Genomic DNA, 19,837 nt, shown 5'->3' with positions numbered 1-19,837 from the left:
TATTAAACGGCAGTTCACGGTGGCATATACTCCACAACAAAATAGAGTAGCAGAGCGGATGAACAGAACTTTGTTGGAACGAACAAGAGCTATGTTGGCAACTACAGGGTTGAAAAAACCATTCTAGGCAAAAGCAGTCAAAACCGCTTGTTATATGATCAATCGGTCACCATCAACTGAAATTGATCTGAAAACGCCAATGGAGATGTGGACAGGAAAACCAGCTGATTATTCTCGCTTACATATATTTGAAAGTCCTGCTTATGTTATGTACAACACCCAAGAAAAATTGAAGTTGGATCCAAAATCCAGAAAATGCATTTTCTTAGGGTATGCTGATGGAGTCAAGGGATATTGCTTGTGGGATCCTACAGCCCGCAAGGTGGTAATCAACAGGGATGTTGTATTTATTGAAAATAAGATACAAGCAAAAGAATGTAGCACTTCAAAAGAAAAATCAGAGACCACTACAGTTGAAGTTGAAGAAATAGAAGAAGTTCCAGTTTCTTCTGAAGCAACACTAGAGTACGAAGAACAAGAGCAAGTTGAGATCAAAACTCCACAAGTTCGACGGTCAACTAGGGAGAGAAGAGAACCAGCTTGGCACTCAGATTATTTTATGAAGAGTAATATTGCATACTGTCTATTAACAGAAGATGGAGAGCCTTTAACTTTTCAAGAAGCTATAAAAGGCCAAGAATCATCTCTCTGGGTGGCAGCAATGCAAGAAGAAATTGAAGCTCTTCATAAAAATAAAACATGGGATCTTGTTCAATTACCACAAGGAAGGAAGGCCACTAGAAATAAATGGGTCTACAAGATCAAACGCAATGATAATGATCAAGTGGAGAAGTATCGTGCAAGATTGGTGGTGAAAGGATTCGCTCAGAAAGAAGGTATAGACTTCAATGAGATATTTTCTCCGGTGGGTCGACTCACAATAATTCGAGTGGTCCTGGCGATGTGTGCTACATTTGACTTGTACTTGGAGCAGTTAGATGTCAAAACTGTATTTCTTTATGGAGAGCTTGAAGAAGAAATTTATATGCTCCAACTAGAAGGTTTTGAAGAACAGGGAAAAGATAACTTGGTTTGCAGGTTGAACAAATCTCTATACGGTCTCAAACAGGCACTGAGATGTTGGTATAAGAGATTTAATTCCTTCATTATAAGTCTTGGATACAACAGACATAGTTCAGATCCTTGTGTTTATTACAAGAGATTTGGTGATAACGATTTTGTTATTTTGTTGTTGTATGTTGATGACATGTTGGTAGCAGGCCCCAACAAAGATCGTCTTACAAATTTAAAGGCACAATTGGCTAGGAAGTTTGAAATGAAGGACTTGGGACCAGCAAATAAGATTCTAGGGATGCAAATTCACCGAGACAGAAATAATAGGAAGATTTGGCTTTCTCAATAGAACTACTTGAAGAAAATTTTGAGACGCTTCAAGATGCAAGACTGTAAGTCAATTTCTACCCCACTTTCTATTAATTTCAAGTTATCCTCAAGTATGTGTCATAGCAATGAAGTAGAGAGGATGGAGATGTCTCGAGCAAGACCTGACATTGCACAAACAATGGGAGTGATCAGTCGATACATGGCTAATCATGGTAGAGAGCATTGGAATACTGTTAAGAGGATCCTGAGATACGTCAAGAATACCTCAGATATTGCAATGTGTTTTGGAGGATCAGATTTTACTATTAAAGGTTATGTCGATTCAGATTATGCAGGTAATCTTGATAAAAGTAAGTCCACCACAGGTTATGTGTTTACTCTTGTTGGAGAAGCTTTAAGCTGGGTTTCAAAATTGCAATCCATCATGGCTACATCTACGACGGAAGCAGAATATGTAGCAGCTACACAAGCTAGCAAAGAGGCAATATGGATGCAAATGTTACTGGAGGAGCTCAGGCACAAATAAGAGAAGATTGCTCTGTTTTGTAACAGTCAGAGCGCTTTGCATCTTGCAAAGAATCCTACATTTCATTCAAGGACAAAGCACATACGAGTTCAGTATCACTTTGTTCGTGAGAAGGTGGAAGAAGGTCGTATGGATATTCAGAAAATTCACACCAATGACAACCTGACAGATATGTTTACGAAGCTGATCAACAGTAATAAGTTTATATGGTGTCGATCTTCTATTGGCCTAGCAGAAACGTAACATTACAGTAATTGGGTAGAAAGGATGGTGTGAAGACTTAATTGATTCTCAATTAAATCTTCAAGTGGGAGAATGCAAGATAGTCAAAACGCGTTTTGAACGCGTAGTCAAAAAAGGAACAAAACGCGTTTTGAACGCGTAGTCAAAAAGGGAGGTTCAATACGCGGATTTTACGCGTTTCTAGTTTTCTATAAATAGAAGACCTTTTGCCCTCATTTAGATCAACCCAGAAAGAGAGAGTAAGAATACAAAGAGAGTTATACACCAAGATAAATATTGTAGTCTTGAGTGTCCTTTTTAGTAGTTGTTCCTTTTACAAGAGAGGAGTGTTAATTATTGTTTTCTCCTTGTATTTGAGAGCTGTGTACTCCATATTAAAATAGTGAGATCCTTCTACCCCGTGGTTTTTCCCCTCTATCAGTTAGAGGGGTTTTCACGTAAAATTCTCGTGTCTAATTTATTTTCATTATTTTCATCATATCAAATTTTAGTTGTGGTGCTTCCTCCCCCCAACAGACCTTACTCCTGCCAAGGTAGGACGATTGTTTTCGAGAGACCCTCGGCTCAATAGAAGCATAAAAAGAGGTCAGATAAGGCTAAGAAGTTCAAAGCAATATAAAAAATCACTCTAGAATTTAATTTATACAATCGATCTTTTGCGGGGACCATTAAAATTTAATATTATATCACTCTAGAATTAATCAACTTACATAACAATGCGCTCATTATAAGTAAAGAAATTCATAGTGCGCAACATTGTTTACATTATCAAATAATTTAAGGTGGATAACTAATATAAGACGTAGAAAATATAAATTAAATATAATTTAGTCAAAGTTCAAGATTGTCGATTTTAAAAAATGCTCTATAGAAGTCAGAAGATGTCGAAGGACGAAGAAGCATGGTCACACTATATAATTAACATTATGTTACCCCTTTTATTAATTTCTATGCCACCAGTACAGATCTTACTACATTAATTATCATTTCCTTTTAATTTTAAATTGGTAGATCATTGACATATCTTTCAAAAAATAAAACTATTAGTATAAGATAACGAGGAAATTAAACAGGGTAGCAAGTGTTTTATTAATATTGCAGAGAATAATTGCAATATATCTTCAATACAAACAATCAAATATATACTATCATTATTTCAACAATTTTTTTTATTCAAAATCAAGAAAAGAATTTCTCCATCTCAAATATGACCAATGTGGTTATTGGATCTTGACCCAAATTCCTTCACTTGGTATGTCTTGATGAGCCACAAATAACATATAGTAACCGGGTGGTGCTAATTTACCCGAATTAGGAAAGATCAAATTGATTTGGTGAGTTAACATCCCAACCCTTCTAACTTTTCCACTTGAAAGCACAAGTATTCTTTGATGCATAGTATTTGAATGTGTGTTAAATCCAGGTGCAACCACTGTCACCTTGACCAAATCTGTGTTGAGGCGCAATTCGGGAACAATAAATTGAATGTTAACACGTTGTCCGTACTTGATTTTATTATGAGAAGCGGGAGAAATGATCTGTGGTCTCAAATTAGCAGATTTCGAATCCAGGTAGGATGGTGAGACTACCTCCAAGCTTAAATCCGTTGGAAAAAGAACTCCAGTGAAACTGTAAAGCTCATTTGGATTACTACCACCAACAAGAACTCGTCCATCTCTAAGTAAAATTGTTGTCAAGTGATACATTTTGGGTATTGCATTCGGGTTTTGTACCTCGAATCTAGAACCAAATGGGTTATCGGGTCGATAAATCACCAGACTCAAAATTGGATTCCTAGCAATCCCCCATCCAACAATGCCCGCTGCGGCTCCATTGACGATCAAGATGTTACCGTTTGGTAGAATTACCATGTCACCCATTGTTCGAGGTAGTGGCATGATCTCAATGGTTCATTGTGGATTTGGATCGGTAATTGTAATCCGCCCACAAGTATTTAACACATCCACAAAGTTATTACTTCTTGCCACTTTGAGGTATGAGCCTATTATTGGTTCTCCACCACATATCAAAACCTCGGCTTGAATTTTTTGTGATTGCAAGTTCTTTAAAGGAAGAAGAACTGCAGAATTCGTACTTGGATAATTTCTCGGATCACCATCAGGTATTTGTGGATACGTTTTCACTATCGTATTTGTTGTGTAATCGAATAATATAGCTCGGTTGTTGGCAAAAATGAATAGATTTCCACCCACATTGAGAAGAACAAACGGGTAAAGATTGTTTTCCTCTCTAGGATCATTAGTTTGTTGGATAAATGGTAAGTTAAATACTTTGTTGGTTGAAGCAGTCTTGAGATAAAACTCGTAGTTAAAAGCATCACGGCCTCCTATTATAATTTGCCTTCCGTTAGGAAAAATATGATTGGCGGAATGCCATCGACTTTGAATTAGCCTAGCTCCCATTTCTTGCCAGTCACAATTGCTACATGGTTTGAAAGTTCTCACCATATTCCTGCCATCGTTGAAGCCACCAGTTTGGACCAACGAACCATCGGAGATGGCTGAGCCCGAGGAGCACCGCACGTCCGTCTGGACCATGAGAGGTCGTATTGAATTAGTGGACACGTCGTACTCTACAGAGTGGGAAATGCAGTCGAATTTCAAGGCGAGGTCCTTAGGATTGTTACGACATTTGCCATTAGGCAAAGAGATGTTGGATCCTCCAAAGTCAGTACGATCGTACGTGACAACTCGGTCGTGTTGAGGAGTTGCATGTGCATGGCTGAAATGCCATGTTGGATATAAGTAGGTCCCATTTTCCACCTGCAGCATAAGCCAAGTTCAAGTCATGACATGATAGTAGGAGAAGAAGAGGCAACTGCCAAAGAATAATGTTGAAAACAAGACTTGTTGTTTTAGTCATCATGAGGTATATATGAATTTTAGATAAAAGGGGGAAGAGAGGACGTGAAATTTGATGAGGAAAATTGTGTTATGAAAGGTGAGATGGGGATGTTCTTTATATAGTACTATTGGGATGTATCTTGTGTATTATTTGAAATAATAATATGATGGTACCAGGATGAAAGAATTAGTTTGCAAAAATAATTATGTCGGGAGAAAGAAAAATAGAGAAAGAATATTGGGATGGCATTTTTTAATTTGAAATTGAGCTTAGGAATCTTTTGAAGGATTTAGTCAACACCATCTCTAATGATGAAACAAAATAGAAAGTCAACTCATGCTATTCTAGCTAGTTTTCTCTACTTGTGGAAGTGTCTGATTACACTGCACCTTGTACTTTTGAAGTAGTAGAAGAGATGATTGACCAGAGATTATGCCGTTCAACTTATCGACAATATGACTTTAGAATTTAGATAGAAGATTATACGAAGGATATAGATTAGAATAGAAGATTAATTGGTAGTAAAATCTTGTATCGCTTCTTTTTTCATACTAATAATGGTAGTATTACTCTTGTAATTTCTTTACCTTCGATTCATTTTCAACATACTTTGTCGTGTTTTTTTATAATATTTTGTTATTTCACTATCGTTATTTTTTTTTCAAACTGTGTGGTTTGAATTGTTTTTCTTTGAGTCAATGGTGTACCAGACATAACCTTTTTACTTCTAAGATAGAAATAAGGTTTGCGTACACTCTACCATCCTCAAACATTAATACTTTATGAGATTACACTGATTATGTTATCATTATTATTGTCGTCATAAAAGGGATTGTTTGATTCCATTTCTTTGGAAAACAAGTTTTTTGTTTCTATAAGCTACACATATGTTGTATTTCTTTTAGAATAGGCACATCTCGGTTGTAAATGACGTAATTGGTCTCCACAAAATTCACACTGTGATCTACGCCTAATTTTGTAGTTGAGTTACGTCTCAATTTATTTTACTTTTTAAAAATTTATTTCTATTGTTTGCTTATGTGTGGGGGCCACGGATGGTGTTTCTTGTGGGTTATGGGCCGGAAACAGTAGTTTTTGTTGCAAATTTTGTATTAAATATTAACTAAGTAAATATTTTTAAATATTTAAATATAAATTCATTGATTATTACTCTATATATTAACTAATTAAGATCGTTATATAGAAACTAAACTTTAAATTTCTGAATTCCATTCGGACGTAATGAGTGAAAAATTCCGGCACGACAGGTCAACTGATGCATGGAGGGAATTAATGTATATCTCAAGTACTTTTAATATGGCCAAAAATAAAGAAATAATAATTATTATAGAAGTTCATAGATTTAATTATTAATTCAATTCCCCCATCTGTCAAAGATCTCTCTTGTTTGTTCGTTGTTTAGAAATCAAATTACACTAATTGTTAATTTAACTTCTTAATTTGCATTCATTCCTTTGGAATATGTAGCATTATTTATAATTATGCGATTACGATACATCGTATTTTCATCAATATATGCTGATCATGGTGGTTAGTCATGGCTTCTTAGTGCAGAATTACATAATTAATTGTATATATGTTCAATTACTTCTGCATTATTTCATCACAATTAGTACGAATATTATTATAATGTTTTAAGTAATATACTCCATGAGAATGGATATTATGAAGAAAATTTGAAGAATAAACAAATTAAGTATAGCAAGTCAACTCCTCATTCCACCTTGGACCAAATAGCTAGGGATGATAATGGGCCGGGTGGCGCAAATGCGGAGCCAGTTGAGGCTTAATTAGCAAAAATTTCAATTCACCTTGCCCTGCTCCAACTGTATAACATTTTTTTTTCATTTTTAACCCGCCCCACAAAGGCTTGTCCGACCAGCAAAGACCCGCCTGCCCCACCCCACAAAAGTATCTCACTTTTTTATCTCTTTCTTCTTTCTTGCTTTTGCATTTTCATCATCTTGGTAAGCTTTGATAAGGACAAGGTAGAATTTAGACGAGTTCAATCAAACCTAATAATTATTTTAATTTGAATTTTTTAATATATTTTTTAAAAATATTTAATATGTATAAATTATTTATTTAGAATTCAATAACTTAAATGAGTTAAAATTTTGAACGCACACACTTTAAATTTTAGATTTTCATCCAAAAAAATACTCCATAGTTTAGAGAAATGACAAATAATTTTACAGTAATTATTATGGTAAAGAGTTGGATCATCGATATTATATCGCTATCTAGTTGAGATTTTATCTTTTGCTAGGGAATGTAAGGTTACTTAATTAATATAATCATGCACGGGGCAGATCTATCGCTGAAGTTAAGAGTTCGGCAGAATTTATTAGCTTTAGCTTAAAATTTGATTGTGATCCAGAACCCAATATGTAAACAATATATATAGTCTAGAATTCTAAACTTAAAATTCAGAATCTATATTTATTTATGATTTATCAAAAGTCGTGAGGGAACATTCGAAACACCAATATAATTACACACATTACATTGTGTTGCTTAAAATTGAAATTTTACTAATTCGCTAATTTTGTTTTGTTAATTTAAAGAATAACATAAGGAACCGGTGAAAAGGATTAATTGCCAAATGACAAACGTTCGTGCATGCAAAAACAGTTTAATTATTATAATTAGTATGATCATAATAATATACGAAGCATTATGGATAATTCCGCACTTAATTAATTCCTAAAGATCAATCAGCTGCTATGATGATTTGGTATAATTAACTAGCTTAACTAGTGCATGCATGTTTTAAGTACTCTTCTAATAATTGGCTTAGCCTTAAAAATGTATGTGGATATATGGAAGAAATATCAAATCTTTTTATTTAGTAATTTAAAGATTTATTTCATTAAAAAAGGCAGGAAGTCAAACATGACATTCTCTTTCAAATTGACTATGCCTTTGTTTGACTTTTGCAACAATTATAAGGAAGAAATTAAGTTAAAATAGGCAAAGTTAAATGATTGATGGAGAAACGTGTGGGTGGATGGTGTTGTGTAGAATATATTTTTTCGAATGAGATTTAAAATTTATACATAGCATTTTAATTTGTCGATTAATTATAAGTTGTTGTTTACCATTTTTCTTAGTTGGTTACTAATCATGATTTTATTTGCGATTTTTTTTAAATAATCTGATTTTGTAAATGATGAGAAAATGGATTTGGGTCTAATTCACCCCAGAATTAGCTAATGAGGTAAGAATTCATCGATACCATATATATACGGAGGTAAATGATTCACATTATTGTGAATTCAATACCCGCACGCTCAGAATTAGACACTTGGAGCATGTATAATATAAGGTGAAAGTCCAAAACCTCGGGCAAATCATGAATTGGAATGATTCTAGATCTAACTTTGATATCGTGATTAACTTTGATACCGTGATTAAAAAATGGATCTTGATTCTAACTCAATCCAAAAAGACTACATCACATATAAGACGGGAATTAATTACACAATCAATACCATATAAAGAGGTAATTAAATGTTTTAGACCCCTATCGCGATGTGGAAACTCATAGACAAAGATGAAGCTAAGATTTCAATTTTATGAGTTCTAAATTTTACAATGATGATTAAGTGATAATAATTGAATTCTAAATTTAATGATTTATTAACACAAATTCACAGTTTGAATAAAATCTACTGAATTCAACCAAGCCTACATGCATGAGGGCTACTAGCTCCATCCCTGCTCATAAGTGAATATATATTTCTAATTCTTTTCATAAAAAAAATAAAAAAAATCAAGAAGATGTTTACAAAGTAAACGTGAATTATATATATAAACTATTTTTTTTTGATATCTTTGGAAGTTTTCTTACTAGAGAATAGACATTGTTATAGCTGAAAGCATAGAGTAAACCATCTAATAATTTATTTATTTCAAACAAACTGTTCCAGGATTTTTGAGGAGGGACAAGAAAGCTACTTTCAATAGAATAATTCTTTTATTAGATATACAACATTTTCATAAATTTTGAAAGGGGATTAAACTTGCTACACTCTTAACAAATAAACCAAAACCATTTTTTCCGTCTAATTTTCTCGCCAAGCTACTAAAATCAACTTATTTTAAAAAGTGCTTTAAAAAAATAAGATTTAATGAGAAACAATTTATGTTTGATCAATAAATTTTAAAAAATACTTTTGAGCATCAAATAATGTATGGTCAAAGCTTTTTTAAAGTGTTTCTAAGTGTATTTTTCGCAAAAGTGTTTTTCAAAAAAATGTTTTGGAGAAAAACGATTTTTTAAAACTTCTAAAAACAACTTTTGATACTCTCTAGATAAACTTATTTAAATATCTTTTCAGAAAAATAAATACTTTTGACACTCCGAAAGCTTGACCAAACTGACTATTCACCTGTATTCAAATGCTTGTATATTAACAACTCTGTCAACTTGCATATTTAAGCCAACCCAATAATTGGAAAGTTTTGTTTATTAATGTTCCATCCTTATTTGTTATCTGGTTGTTAAAAATTGATCGAAAATACGATAACTACTTATCTTATACATTATTTAGTACGAGGAACAAACTGAAAACATTTAGCGGAGACAACGGTAAAATGGAATTTCATGCTTGAGAATATATAGACAAATAAATTATGTATGATAAATGAACTTACTTGATATATGAACCAATATATTAAAAAGCTATACGGAATACAATGTTTTTTAAATAATTGAGAAAATATTCTCTATTACGTGCAGCTAGCCAATCAGCATATTTTTTTTAATGTAAAATTGATCTCATTAGAGAAAATATTCTCTGTTAAGTGCTTACTTTTCTATTATTATTATTATTTGGGCAAAATAATATTCGACCAGGTTAAAAGTAAAGTATACAACCTTGGCACATATTCCTTGCATCAATTGACCTGTAAAAGTTAACACGCACGAAATTTATCTTTTAAGCACATGCACTTTTTTCTTGCATGCTTTATTATATTTCACATGTTCTTTTTATTCTATTATATTGTTGTAACTTTAATTACGGTAAAAAAAATGCATTTAGTTATGAACATTATTGTATTGTCGAAGCTCGTTATGGATGAAGACGTACTTAAGCATAAGCATAATAAAGATTTAATAATATGAGAAAGTGCAATTAAGATATGAAGTTTTTTCTCCTCACAGAGTTGAGCAATGTTACTTTTGAAAAACTATAATTATTTTTAGTTTTTCCAGTGTACCAAAAAAAAGAAGAAAAAATGCACTTTTTTACATTTCTTCTATGATTCTTATCAACTCAACATTTACCATAGAAAGTTATATGATGTTAACTACTTAAAAGAGTCAAAGCCCGTAATGTAGTTAATCGAAATTTAATTAACTATTTTCCCAACGTCTATTTAGCATTAGAAAAATATCTTACCAATATTATTCCTTTCTTCCCCCAATCAACAAACTATAGCACCGGCATGCAACAATTATTAATTATGCAAACCATTAATTAATTAATACTTGCTTTATGTAAAAATTATAATATGTACGTAGCTAACAATACCCATTGAGACATGAACATCACCCTAATATACTAGTATATAAATAACACATCCCTATTTTGATTAGCCATATGCATTCATATGTAATAGAAAGCCTCTACACAACCAAATAAAGAAGAAAAAATATATTCATAGATCATGGAGATTAGAAAAACAGTTATTATTTGTTTCATTCTGCCTCTGCTTCTACTACTACCATGTAACCGGAACTTGGCTTACGCCGCCGGTGGCAAGTGGGACCTACTCATGTCCAGTATTGGCATTTCCGCCATGCACATGCAACTCCTCAATGACGATAGAGTTGTCATGTATGATCGTACTGACTTTGGTGCGTCCAACATCTCCTTGCCTAATGATAAATGTCGCAACAACAATAATGACCTCGCTTTGAAAGTCGATTGCACTGCCCATTCTATAGAATATGACGTGTCCACCAATTTTGTACGTCCCCTCATGATCCAGACCAATGTGTGGTGCTCCTCTGGCTCTGCCACGTCAGACGGTTCGTTGGTTCAGACTGGTGGATTTAACGATGGTAAACTTGTAATAAGAGTTTACAAACCGTGCATTACCGGGAAAAGGAGCAGTTGTGACTGGCAAGAAATGGGAAATGGCTTGATTCAAAGTCGATGGTATTCCACTAATCATATTCTTCCGGACGGAAGACAAATTATAATAGGAGGCCGTGACGCTTTTAACTATGAGTTTCATCCTAAGACTCCTTCGACCAATAATATATTTAGTCTTCCGTTTCTTCAACAGACTAATGATCCTAGAGAGGAAAACAATCTTTACCCATTTGTTTTTCTTAACGTAGATGGAAATCTATTTATTTTCGCGAACAATCGAGCTATATTATTCGATTCCACGACAAATACGATAGTAAAAACCTATCCGCAAATACCCGGTGGTGATCCGAGAAATTATCCAAGTACGGGTTCTGCTGTTCTTCTTCCTTTAAAGAACTTGGAGGCACAAACGATTCAAGCTGAGATTTTGGTGTGTGGTGGAGCACCAAGAGGTTCTTACCTCAAAGCAACAAGAGGTGAATTTGTGGGGGCGTTAAATACTTGTGGTCGGATTACAATTACTGAGTCGAATCCACAATGGACCATGGAGACCATGCCACTACCTCGAACAATGGGTGACATGGTAATTTTACCAAATGGAAATGTCTTGATCGTCAATGGAGCCGCGATGGGCACTGCTGGATGGGGAATTGCTAGGAGTCCGATTTTGAGTCCGGTGATTTACCGACCCGATAACCTACCTGGTTCTAGATTCGAGGTACAGAACCCGAATGCCATACCTAGAATGTACCACTCAACCGCGGTTTTACTCCGAGATGGTCGGGTTCTTGTTGGTGGTAGTAACCCAAATGAGCTTTACAACTTCACTGGAGTTCTTTTTCCAACGGAGTTAAGCTTGGAGGCATTTTCACCGTCCTATTTGGATTCAGGATCTACTAATTTGCGACCACAAATCATTTCTCCTGTTTCTCGACATAAATTCAAGTATGGACAACGTGTTAACATTCAATTTTCTATTTCGGGGTTACTAAACAGAAATTCGATCAAAGTGACGATGATTGCACCAGGATTTAACACACATTCAAATACTATGAATCAAAGAATATTGGTACTTTCAAATGGAGTTGTAAAACAGGTTGGGAAATTTGTGTATCAAGTGAGTTGTTTATTTCCAAATTCAGGTAAATTAGCACCACCAGGTTACTATCTTCTATTCGTGGTTCATCAAGACATACCAAGTGAGGGAATTTGGGTCAGGATCTTTTAATTAGTTACATTTATTTCAATTTTTTTCAAGATTTTCTTTTTCTTCTTACAAAGTGTATGTAAAGATCTGTTTTAATTTGATCTTTATAAGTTTGAGAGTATAATAAAATCATACAGAAGTCTCTGTTTCTTGGTTTTGGAAAAGTTGTTGTAAGCAAACATTTGGATTCTTTTGTATTGAAGATATATATTTATATATCTATCAAAAATTGGCCAGCTTTCAATTGTTTCTTAATTAATTATATTCAATTGGGTCTTTATTTTTAACGTTAGCTTCTGTTTAGAGGGAAAAGATGTGACTCCCTTAATGGAGGACGGGTCTGATAAGAGGGGGCCAAACAGAACTGACATATTTTTAGGAAGATTATGGACAGTAATACCATAGGCGAATTTCACAACGAAGAATGAGAGAGAAACATGAAAAGATTTATTAGGCATATCTCAAGTTCACATAATATACACATTTTTGAATATGTGGCATAGCCGGTATGATAAATTTGTGTTGGCCTAAGCCCAAAATGGACGATACACGTGAGACGAATTTGGATCGTGACGAAAGAAAACTGAATTCAATCAACTAAAAAGTTGTGTTGCATATTCAGAAAAGCCAACAAATGGATATTTTTCATCTTTCGGTACGATTCGATATGACATGCGGAAAGAAGAAAAAAGATTCATAGACATTTGCCAAAGTTATTTCAGTATAAAGCATGTATTTCTTTATTTAAAATGGATGATATCACTTTTGCTCCCTTAGTTATAGGTAAAAATAAAATTGATTCTTTCGATAAATGACTCAACACGTTTAATTTTTAATTAGTTAAAATTTATATAGAAATCTCTATATGTAAGGAATATGTTATGTTTTGACTATATTTAAACTGTATCATCCTCAAATTGAATATAAAATAACAATACTGGATTAAATCCGGTGACAATTCTCCACTCATGTCCTTCCAGAGCTGGGTAAATGATGTTCAAGGGCATCTCAAGTTTAACATCTGGCCACTGTATATACAAACATAACACATGGATATAATTAAATTGTATAATTCTTGATAATTTGTGAAAATCATAAGCAAAGAGATTAAAGTGCGCATTCCAATTGATTAAAGATTAAATAAGCTTAGAGCAAAATGTTTGAATTGACTTATTTTAAGGATTTTAAAGTTTAAATAATTTTTTAAATCTTTTTCTTGTATTTGGGTAAATTAAAAAGTGCTTGAAAGCACTTAATTTTAAACTAAAATGAAAAAAAGATAAGACAAAAATCAAACCAAACAGACTCTTAGTCAAATATTACAAAGACTAAAATCAGAATATACTAATAACTAAAGGAAGAAAAATAATATTAACCCTGATATATCTAAAATAATTTCTTCACTAGTTTTTTTTTAATTTGGAGTTTGTCGGAAATAATCTCTCTACCTTCCTAAAAAGGGATAAAGAAGTGTATATTCTATCTTCAAAGATCTTACTTGCGGATTACACCGGATATATTATTGTAGTATCTAATAGAATTGACATTTGCCAAAGTAATTCTCTTTATCTCTCTCTAAAATATTATAACATCTGAAATAATTCAGTAAGTTTTCGTTCTCTGTTCATGCATGTCAAAATATCCACAAAAGAAAACAATAAAAAAGGATTGAAAAAAAATATGACAAGAAACAAAACGTGCATGCATGCAAGACCTCATGATTATGACATTTCAAGGGATAATTGTGCACTTAATTAATTAATTAATTAGTAAAGTTCTATTAATTAATCAGGTGATTTGGTACATAACTTACTTAACTGATAATGCATGGATATGTCCTGGGAATATGAAACCATACAATGATTAAAGCTTATAATTGGATTAATTAGCATGAAATGTATGTGGATATGGACAAATCATCAAATCTTTTTATTAATTAATTCAATTATTTATTTTATTAAATATGTCAAGAAGTCAAACATGAAATTCCTTTTCCAATAGAAAACCTTTAATAAGGCAAAACTGAAAAAAGAATTGCATATATAATTGTTGGAGAAACGTGTGGATCGTCGATGGTGTAAAAATAATTTCTCCAATAAGATATAATTTATAGAAGGTATTTTAGTAGTATAGTATATACTGAACATGCAGTAAATGTGTAGTTATAAGTTAATACGAGTAACCTAGAAAATTAAAATCAAAAAGTTATAATTAGTTATGTTAACTTATACTAATAGTGAAATTGAAGAGAACGGATAAATCATTTAATTAAGGATAAATCAAGCTTGTTCCATAATTTTAGTTTTTGGAGGAGGAATCAAGGAAGAAAAGGATCAAAATCATATTACTTTACTTTCAATATGCACTTCTAAAAATACTTGAATTTTCAATAAAAGAATCTTCCAACGATACAATTCGTGACAACTTTTTCTCGAAATTTCTATCTAAAATTCATAAATTTTTTGAAGGGGAATAAACTTGCTTCACACTCAACATGTAATTAGGACAAAACCATCCATTTTTCTTTCTTTCTAATTTTAACCTCAAATTCTTTTATTGACAACTTTATCACCTTAATTGCTAAAAAAAAAAACAATAATTGGAAATGTTTGTTCTAACCACCACCACCACCAACCCAGTGAAATCCACAACATGGGGTCTGGGGAGGGTAGAGTGTACGTAGACCTTACTCCCACCAAGGTAGGACAGATGTTTCCGAGAGACCCTTGGCTCAATAAAAGCATAAAAAGAGGTCAGATAATGCTAATTAATAATTGGGGCTAATTAATTAATCTTCCAAGATGGTTCCTTAATTAACACTGATTATTCCTGATCCGATTGTCAAATTAAAGATATACGATAATGTATGTACCATAAGATGGGAGCAAACTGAAAACAATTAGCGGAAAGAAAGGTAAATTAAATGAATTGCATGAATTTGGCAATAAATCGAAAAACTATAGGGAATACAATGTTTTTAAAAAATAATGGAGAAAATATTCTCTATACGTGCAACATTTTTTTTTTTACAACAAAAAGGCATATTTTCTTGTCGGTTTAATGATATTTATACATTCCACGAGAATCAAATTCATATTAAGAATGAAAACAAATAATCAAGTGCGGGCTTATTATGAACAATATTATAGAGATTTTTGACAAATCCACTTATAAATAATTAAATATTGTTAAATATTCTTCCAAAAGTCAATTTTGCATTAAGAATTGTCTTACCAATATTCTTCTTAACCTCCCCACCCCACCCCCACAAACTAGTTATTACTTGCTTAAATATATGAGTAGAATAATGCACATATTAATAGTATATAAAGGACATCCCCATAGCCTCTCCTCACAACAACACAAACACCACACATCATAGTACACTTCAAAGCTCTCTTCCTTTCCTTTGCATTTTTCCTATAATGGACACTAAAACAAATCTTGTTTTCAACTTTATTCTTTGGCAGTTGCCTTTACTTCTGTTACTATCATGTCATTACTTGAACTTGGCTTATGCTGCAGGTGGCAAGTGGGACCTACTTATGTCCAACATTGGCATTTCCGCCATGCACATGCAACTCCTCAACAACGATAGAGTCATCATTTACGATCGTACTGACTTTGGTGCATCCAACATCTCGTTGCCTGATGGCAAATGTCGTAACAATCCTAAGGAGCTTGTCTTGAAAGTTGATTGTACTGCCCACTCTGTAGAATACGACGTGTCCATCAATACAGTACGACCTCTCATGGTCCAGACCGATGTGTGGTGCTCCTCTAGCTCTGCCACATCGGATGGTTCTTTGGTCCAAACTGGTGGCTTCAATGACGGTAAATTTATGGTGAGAACTTTTAACCCCTGCAACACTTGTGACTGGCAAGAAATGGGAGATCGCCTAATTCAAAGTCGATGGTATTCCACCAATCATATTCTTCCTGATGGAAGACAAATTATCATAGGAGGCCGTGATGCTTTTAACTACGAGTTTTACCCCAAAACTGCTTCAACCAACAACATATTTAGTCTACCTTTCCTTCAACAAACTAATGTTCCTAGAGAGGAAAACAATTTATACCCATTTGTTTTTCTAAATGTTGATGGACATTTATTCATTTTCACCAACGATCGAGCTATCTTGCTCGATTACACGACAAATACGATAGTGAAAATGTTTCCACAAATACCCGGTGGTGACCCGAGAAATTATCCAAGTACTGGTTCTGCAGTTCTTCTTCCCTTAAAGAACTTGCGCTCACAGACGGTTCAAGCTGAGGTTTTGGTGTGTGGTGGAGCACCAAAAGGCTCATACTTGAGAGCAACAAAAGGAGACTATGTGGGTGCGTTAAATACTTGCGGGCGGATTACAATTACCGACCCGAATCCACAATGGACCATGGAGACCATGCCACTGGCTCGAACAATGGGTGATATGGTAATTTTACCAAATGGCAACGTCTTGATCGTCAATGGAGCTGCATCAGGTACTGCTGGATGGCGAATTGCAAGGAACCCGATTTTGAGTCCGGTGATTTACCGACCCGATAACCCATCTGATTCTAGATTCGACGTACAGAACCCAAATGCCATACCTAGAATGTACCACTCAACAACGGTTCTACTTCGAGATGGTCGGGTTCTTGTTGGCGGTAGCAATCCAAATGAGCTTTACAACTTCACCGGAGTAATTTTTCCAACGGAGTTAAGCTTAGAGGCATTTTCACCCTCCTATTTGGATGTGGAATTTGCTAATTTGCGACCGCAAATCATTTTTCCTGCTTCACATCTTAAATTCACATATGGGCAACGTGTTGACATTCAATTTACTGCTTCAGAATTACTAAATCGAGATTTGATCAAAGTGACTATGATTGCACCGGGTTTTAATACACATTCGAATACGATGAATCAAAGAATGTTGGTACTTCCAAGAGGACTTGTAAGACAAGTCGGACGATTTGTGTATGAATTGAGTTGTGTATTTCCAAATTCGGGTAAATTAGCACCAACCGGTTACTATCTTCTATTTGTGGTTCATCAGGACATACCAAGCCAGGGAATTTGGGTCCGGGTCAACTAACCACATTTGACGCTACAAAATTATTTTCAGAATTTTCTTTTACTTTCAACTAATTGTATGTGTACGAGAAGACCTGTTTTTATATTTTTATAATAATGCAGAGGAAGAATTTGTTTCTTGGTTTTCAAAAAATAGTTGTAATTAATTGGATTGTTTTTTATAGAAGTGTTCTTTTATCTTATATACCCAAGCTACGAACATACACACAAAAAAAATGAATACATTAATTAGTGTGTTGCTTAAAATTGATATATTACAAATTCAGTAATTTTGTGCTAATTGAACAAGAAAGGAATAGAATCTTAAACTCATAAGTTTTAAATCTTGGCTTCACCTTTAATGATAATATGTGAAAGCATTAAGTAACCATTGTGATATTTCAAGGGTTAATTGTACATTTAATTAATTCCTAGAGATCGATTAATCAGGTGATTTGGTATAGCTAGCTTAGCTAATTAATGCATGTTCTGACTGTATGAAACCATACAATAATTAAAGCTTTTAATTGGCTTAGCCCGAAATGTATGTTGTTATGGAGAAATCTTTTTATTTAGTACTTTAAGTATTTATTTTATTAAAAATTAATTAGAAGTCGATCAAACAAGCCATTCCATATAAATTAATGAATTGTTAGACTTTTGTCAAGTTAATAAGAAAGAAAATTAAGTTAAAACTCACAAGTCTAATTGTTGGAGCCGTAGCTAAGTTGATTTGCTATCTTTGATTCCCGCCTTCTTATTTCTTCCCCCTATTTCACGTTTTCCGGCCACATTTTTTTTTTTTTGCAAAAATAAAATTTAATTGTTGGGAAAACATCACGATGGAATATAATATATTCTCTAATAAGATATAAAACTAAGTCATACTATCAAAATATAATTTAACCATTAATATATTTGTCTATTTACCATATCTTTTAGGCAATTAATAGATGCTACTTACATGATCAATGCATCAAACTTAAATAATCATTCATGTTTCTAACTTTGATTTTATAAGGTTTACTTTAATTCTTTAATGGTCCTTTGGTTTGAATACAAGTTATGATGGAATTATATATGATGGGATTATTTTTTATTGACTGTTTGGGTTGTTGTATTCAAAATAATATGCATTGCATAAATTTTCATAAGAATTAGTCAAATAAATTAACAAATAAAAATTATATTTATATAGTGTAATTTTTTTTTAGAAAATATGAAGAATTTTCATAAAAATAAGGAGTAGTGAAGATTGTGATTGTAATTATACATGGTTACATGGTATTAAAAATAAAGTGAATATACATAAATGTAAAAAGTGATGTATAAAAAGGGTTTAAAGAAATATCTTTGTCATTTTTCCTATTTGATCCCGGAATAAGTTATTTCGGGATTACTCTACCACCCAAGAGGAGGGATAACTTATCCTGGTACTAATTATTAATCCCAAAATAAGTTATCAGGGACTTGTCAACCAAACAACAAATTAAGTGACACCATAATTTAATCCAAGATCATTTGGTGTTATCCTTCGTACCAAACAACCCTTAAGTATCTTTATAGATATTTTAAGTTCAAACTAATTAGATTATTAAATGGTAAGTCATTATCATGACTTTGAATATCTTTTAAAACATAACAATCATGATATTAATGATTAAACCTAATTTTGAAATAAAAGCAGAATGAGATATTAGACAAGTAAGGAAAAGTATTCTAATTGACTTGCTCAATTAAGTGAAGTCTTCATTCTATTTTAAAATATTTCAACTAGTTATAGAATAATTTAATAGTTCATGTAATAAAAAATAATTCAAAACTAAAATGAATAAAAACTTATCTAAGATTTGAACACTGTTAATGCTATATTGACATACAATAATTTATATGTACCTATTGATATCTTAAGAAAGACTACAAGAATTGGCTTATCAAAGTATAATTCATTATAATGTATTTTAAAAAGTTATGTGAGTAAAAATAAAATTAAAAAATATAAGAATTATTATATAAATTTCAGACATTTTTTTAAATTTCAGACCTCTATATAGATCGAATAAAGTCTTTGATCGTGATTTTTTTCGTATAACCATTTTTTATCTTAATAGATGTGATAATGATTCATTTTGATTATTTTCTTAATATATATTTGCAATATCTATATTTAAACAATATAACTATCATAAAACAAATTCAAGATACTATAATTTTGACAGACAAACCAGTGAGAAGTTCAAATATTCTTTAAAAATTAAAACATAATAGTCATTACAACAAAATTTTAGAGTTTTGAGATGCACAAAATCTGGGCTTACTTTGAGCCCATTAACATCAATTGTTCTCATATTTTGAAGCTGAGTTTCCTCAACTGGGCCTATCTTATTTCTTGTATATTAGGCCCA

The 19,837-nt window shown here is 32.8% G+C and overlaps 2 protein-coding genes and 1 pseudogene across 2 annotated transcripts; 2 read left to right on the top strand and 1 right to left on the bottom strand.

Moving 5' to 3' along the window:
* Positions 1-3,393: 3,393 nt before the first annotated feature.
* On the bottom strand, positions 3,394-5,059 carry LOC129902102 (aldehyde oxidase GLOX1-like; annotated as a pseudogene).
* A 5,676-nt stretch (positions 5,060-10,735) lies between these two features.
* On the top strand, positions 10,736-12,394 carry LOC129904675 (aldehyde oxidase GLOX1-like). Its single transcript, XM_055980254.1, has one exon. The coding sequence runs from the start codon at positions 10,736-10,738 to the stop codon at positions 12,392-12,394; it is 1,659 nt and encodes a 552-aa protein (XP_055836229.1).
* A 3,404-nt stretch (positions 12,395-15,798) lies between these two features.
* On the top strand, positions 15,799-17,552 carry LOC129904049 (aldehyde oxidase GLOX1-like). The gene has a single exon (XM_055979576.1). The coding sequence runs from the start codon at positions 15,799-15,801 to the stop codon at positions 17,452-17,454; it is 1,656 nt and encodes a 551-aa protein (XP_055835551.1). The 3' UTR covers positions 17,455-17,552.
* The last annotated feature ends 2,285 nt before the right edge of the window (positions 17,553-19,837 follow it).

Source organism: Solanum dulcamara, chromosome 9 (assembly GCF_947179165.1).
Source record: "Solanum dulcamara chromosome 9, daSolDulc1.2, whole genome shotgun sequence".
Taxonomy (NCBI): Eukaryota; Viridiplantae; Streptophyta; class Magnoliopsida; order Solanales; family Solanaceae; genus Solanum; species Solanum dulcamara.
The sequence above is the reverse complement of the archived record's forward strand: the minus strand, read 5'-3'. Positions and strand labels throughout refer to the sequence as shown.

What these genes read in the sequence shown, in the direction of transcription:
- LOC129904675 (XM_055980254.1), top strand. Translation starts at nt 10,736, where the DNA reads ATGGAGATTAGAAAAACAGTTATTATTTGTTTCATTCTGCCTCTGCTT.
- LOC129904049 (XM_055979576.1), top strand. Translation starts at nt 15,799, where the DNA reads ATGGACACTAAAACAAATCTTGTTTTCAACTTTATTCTTTGGCAGTTG.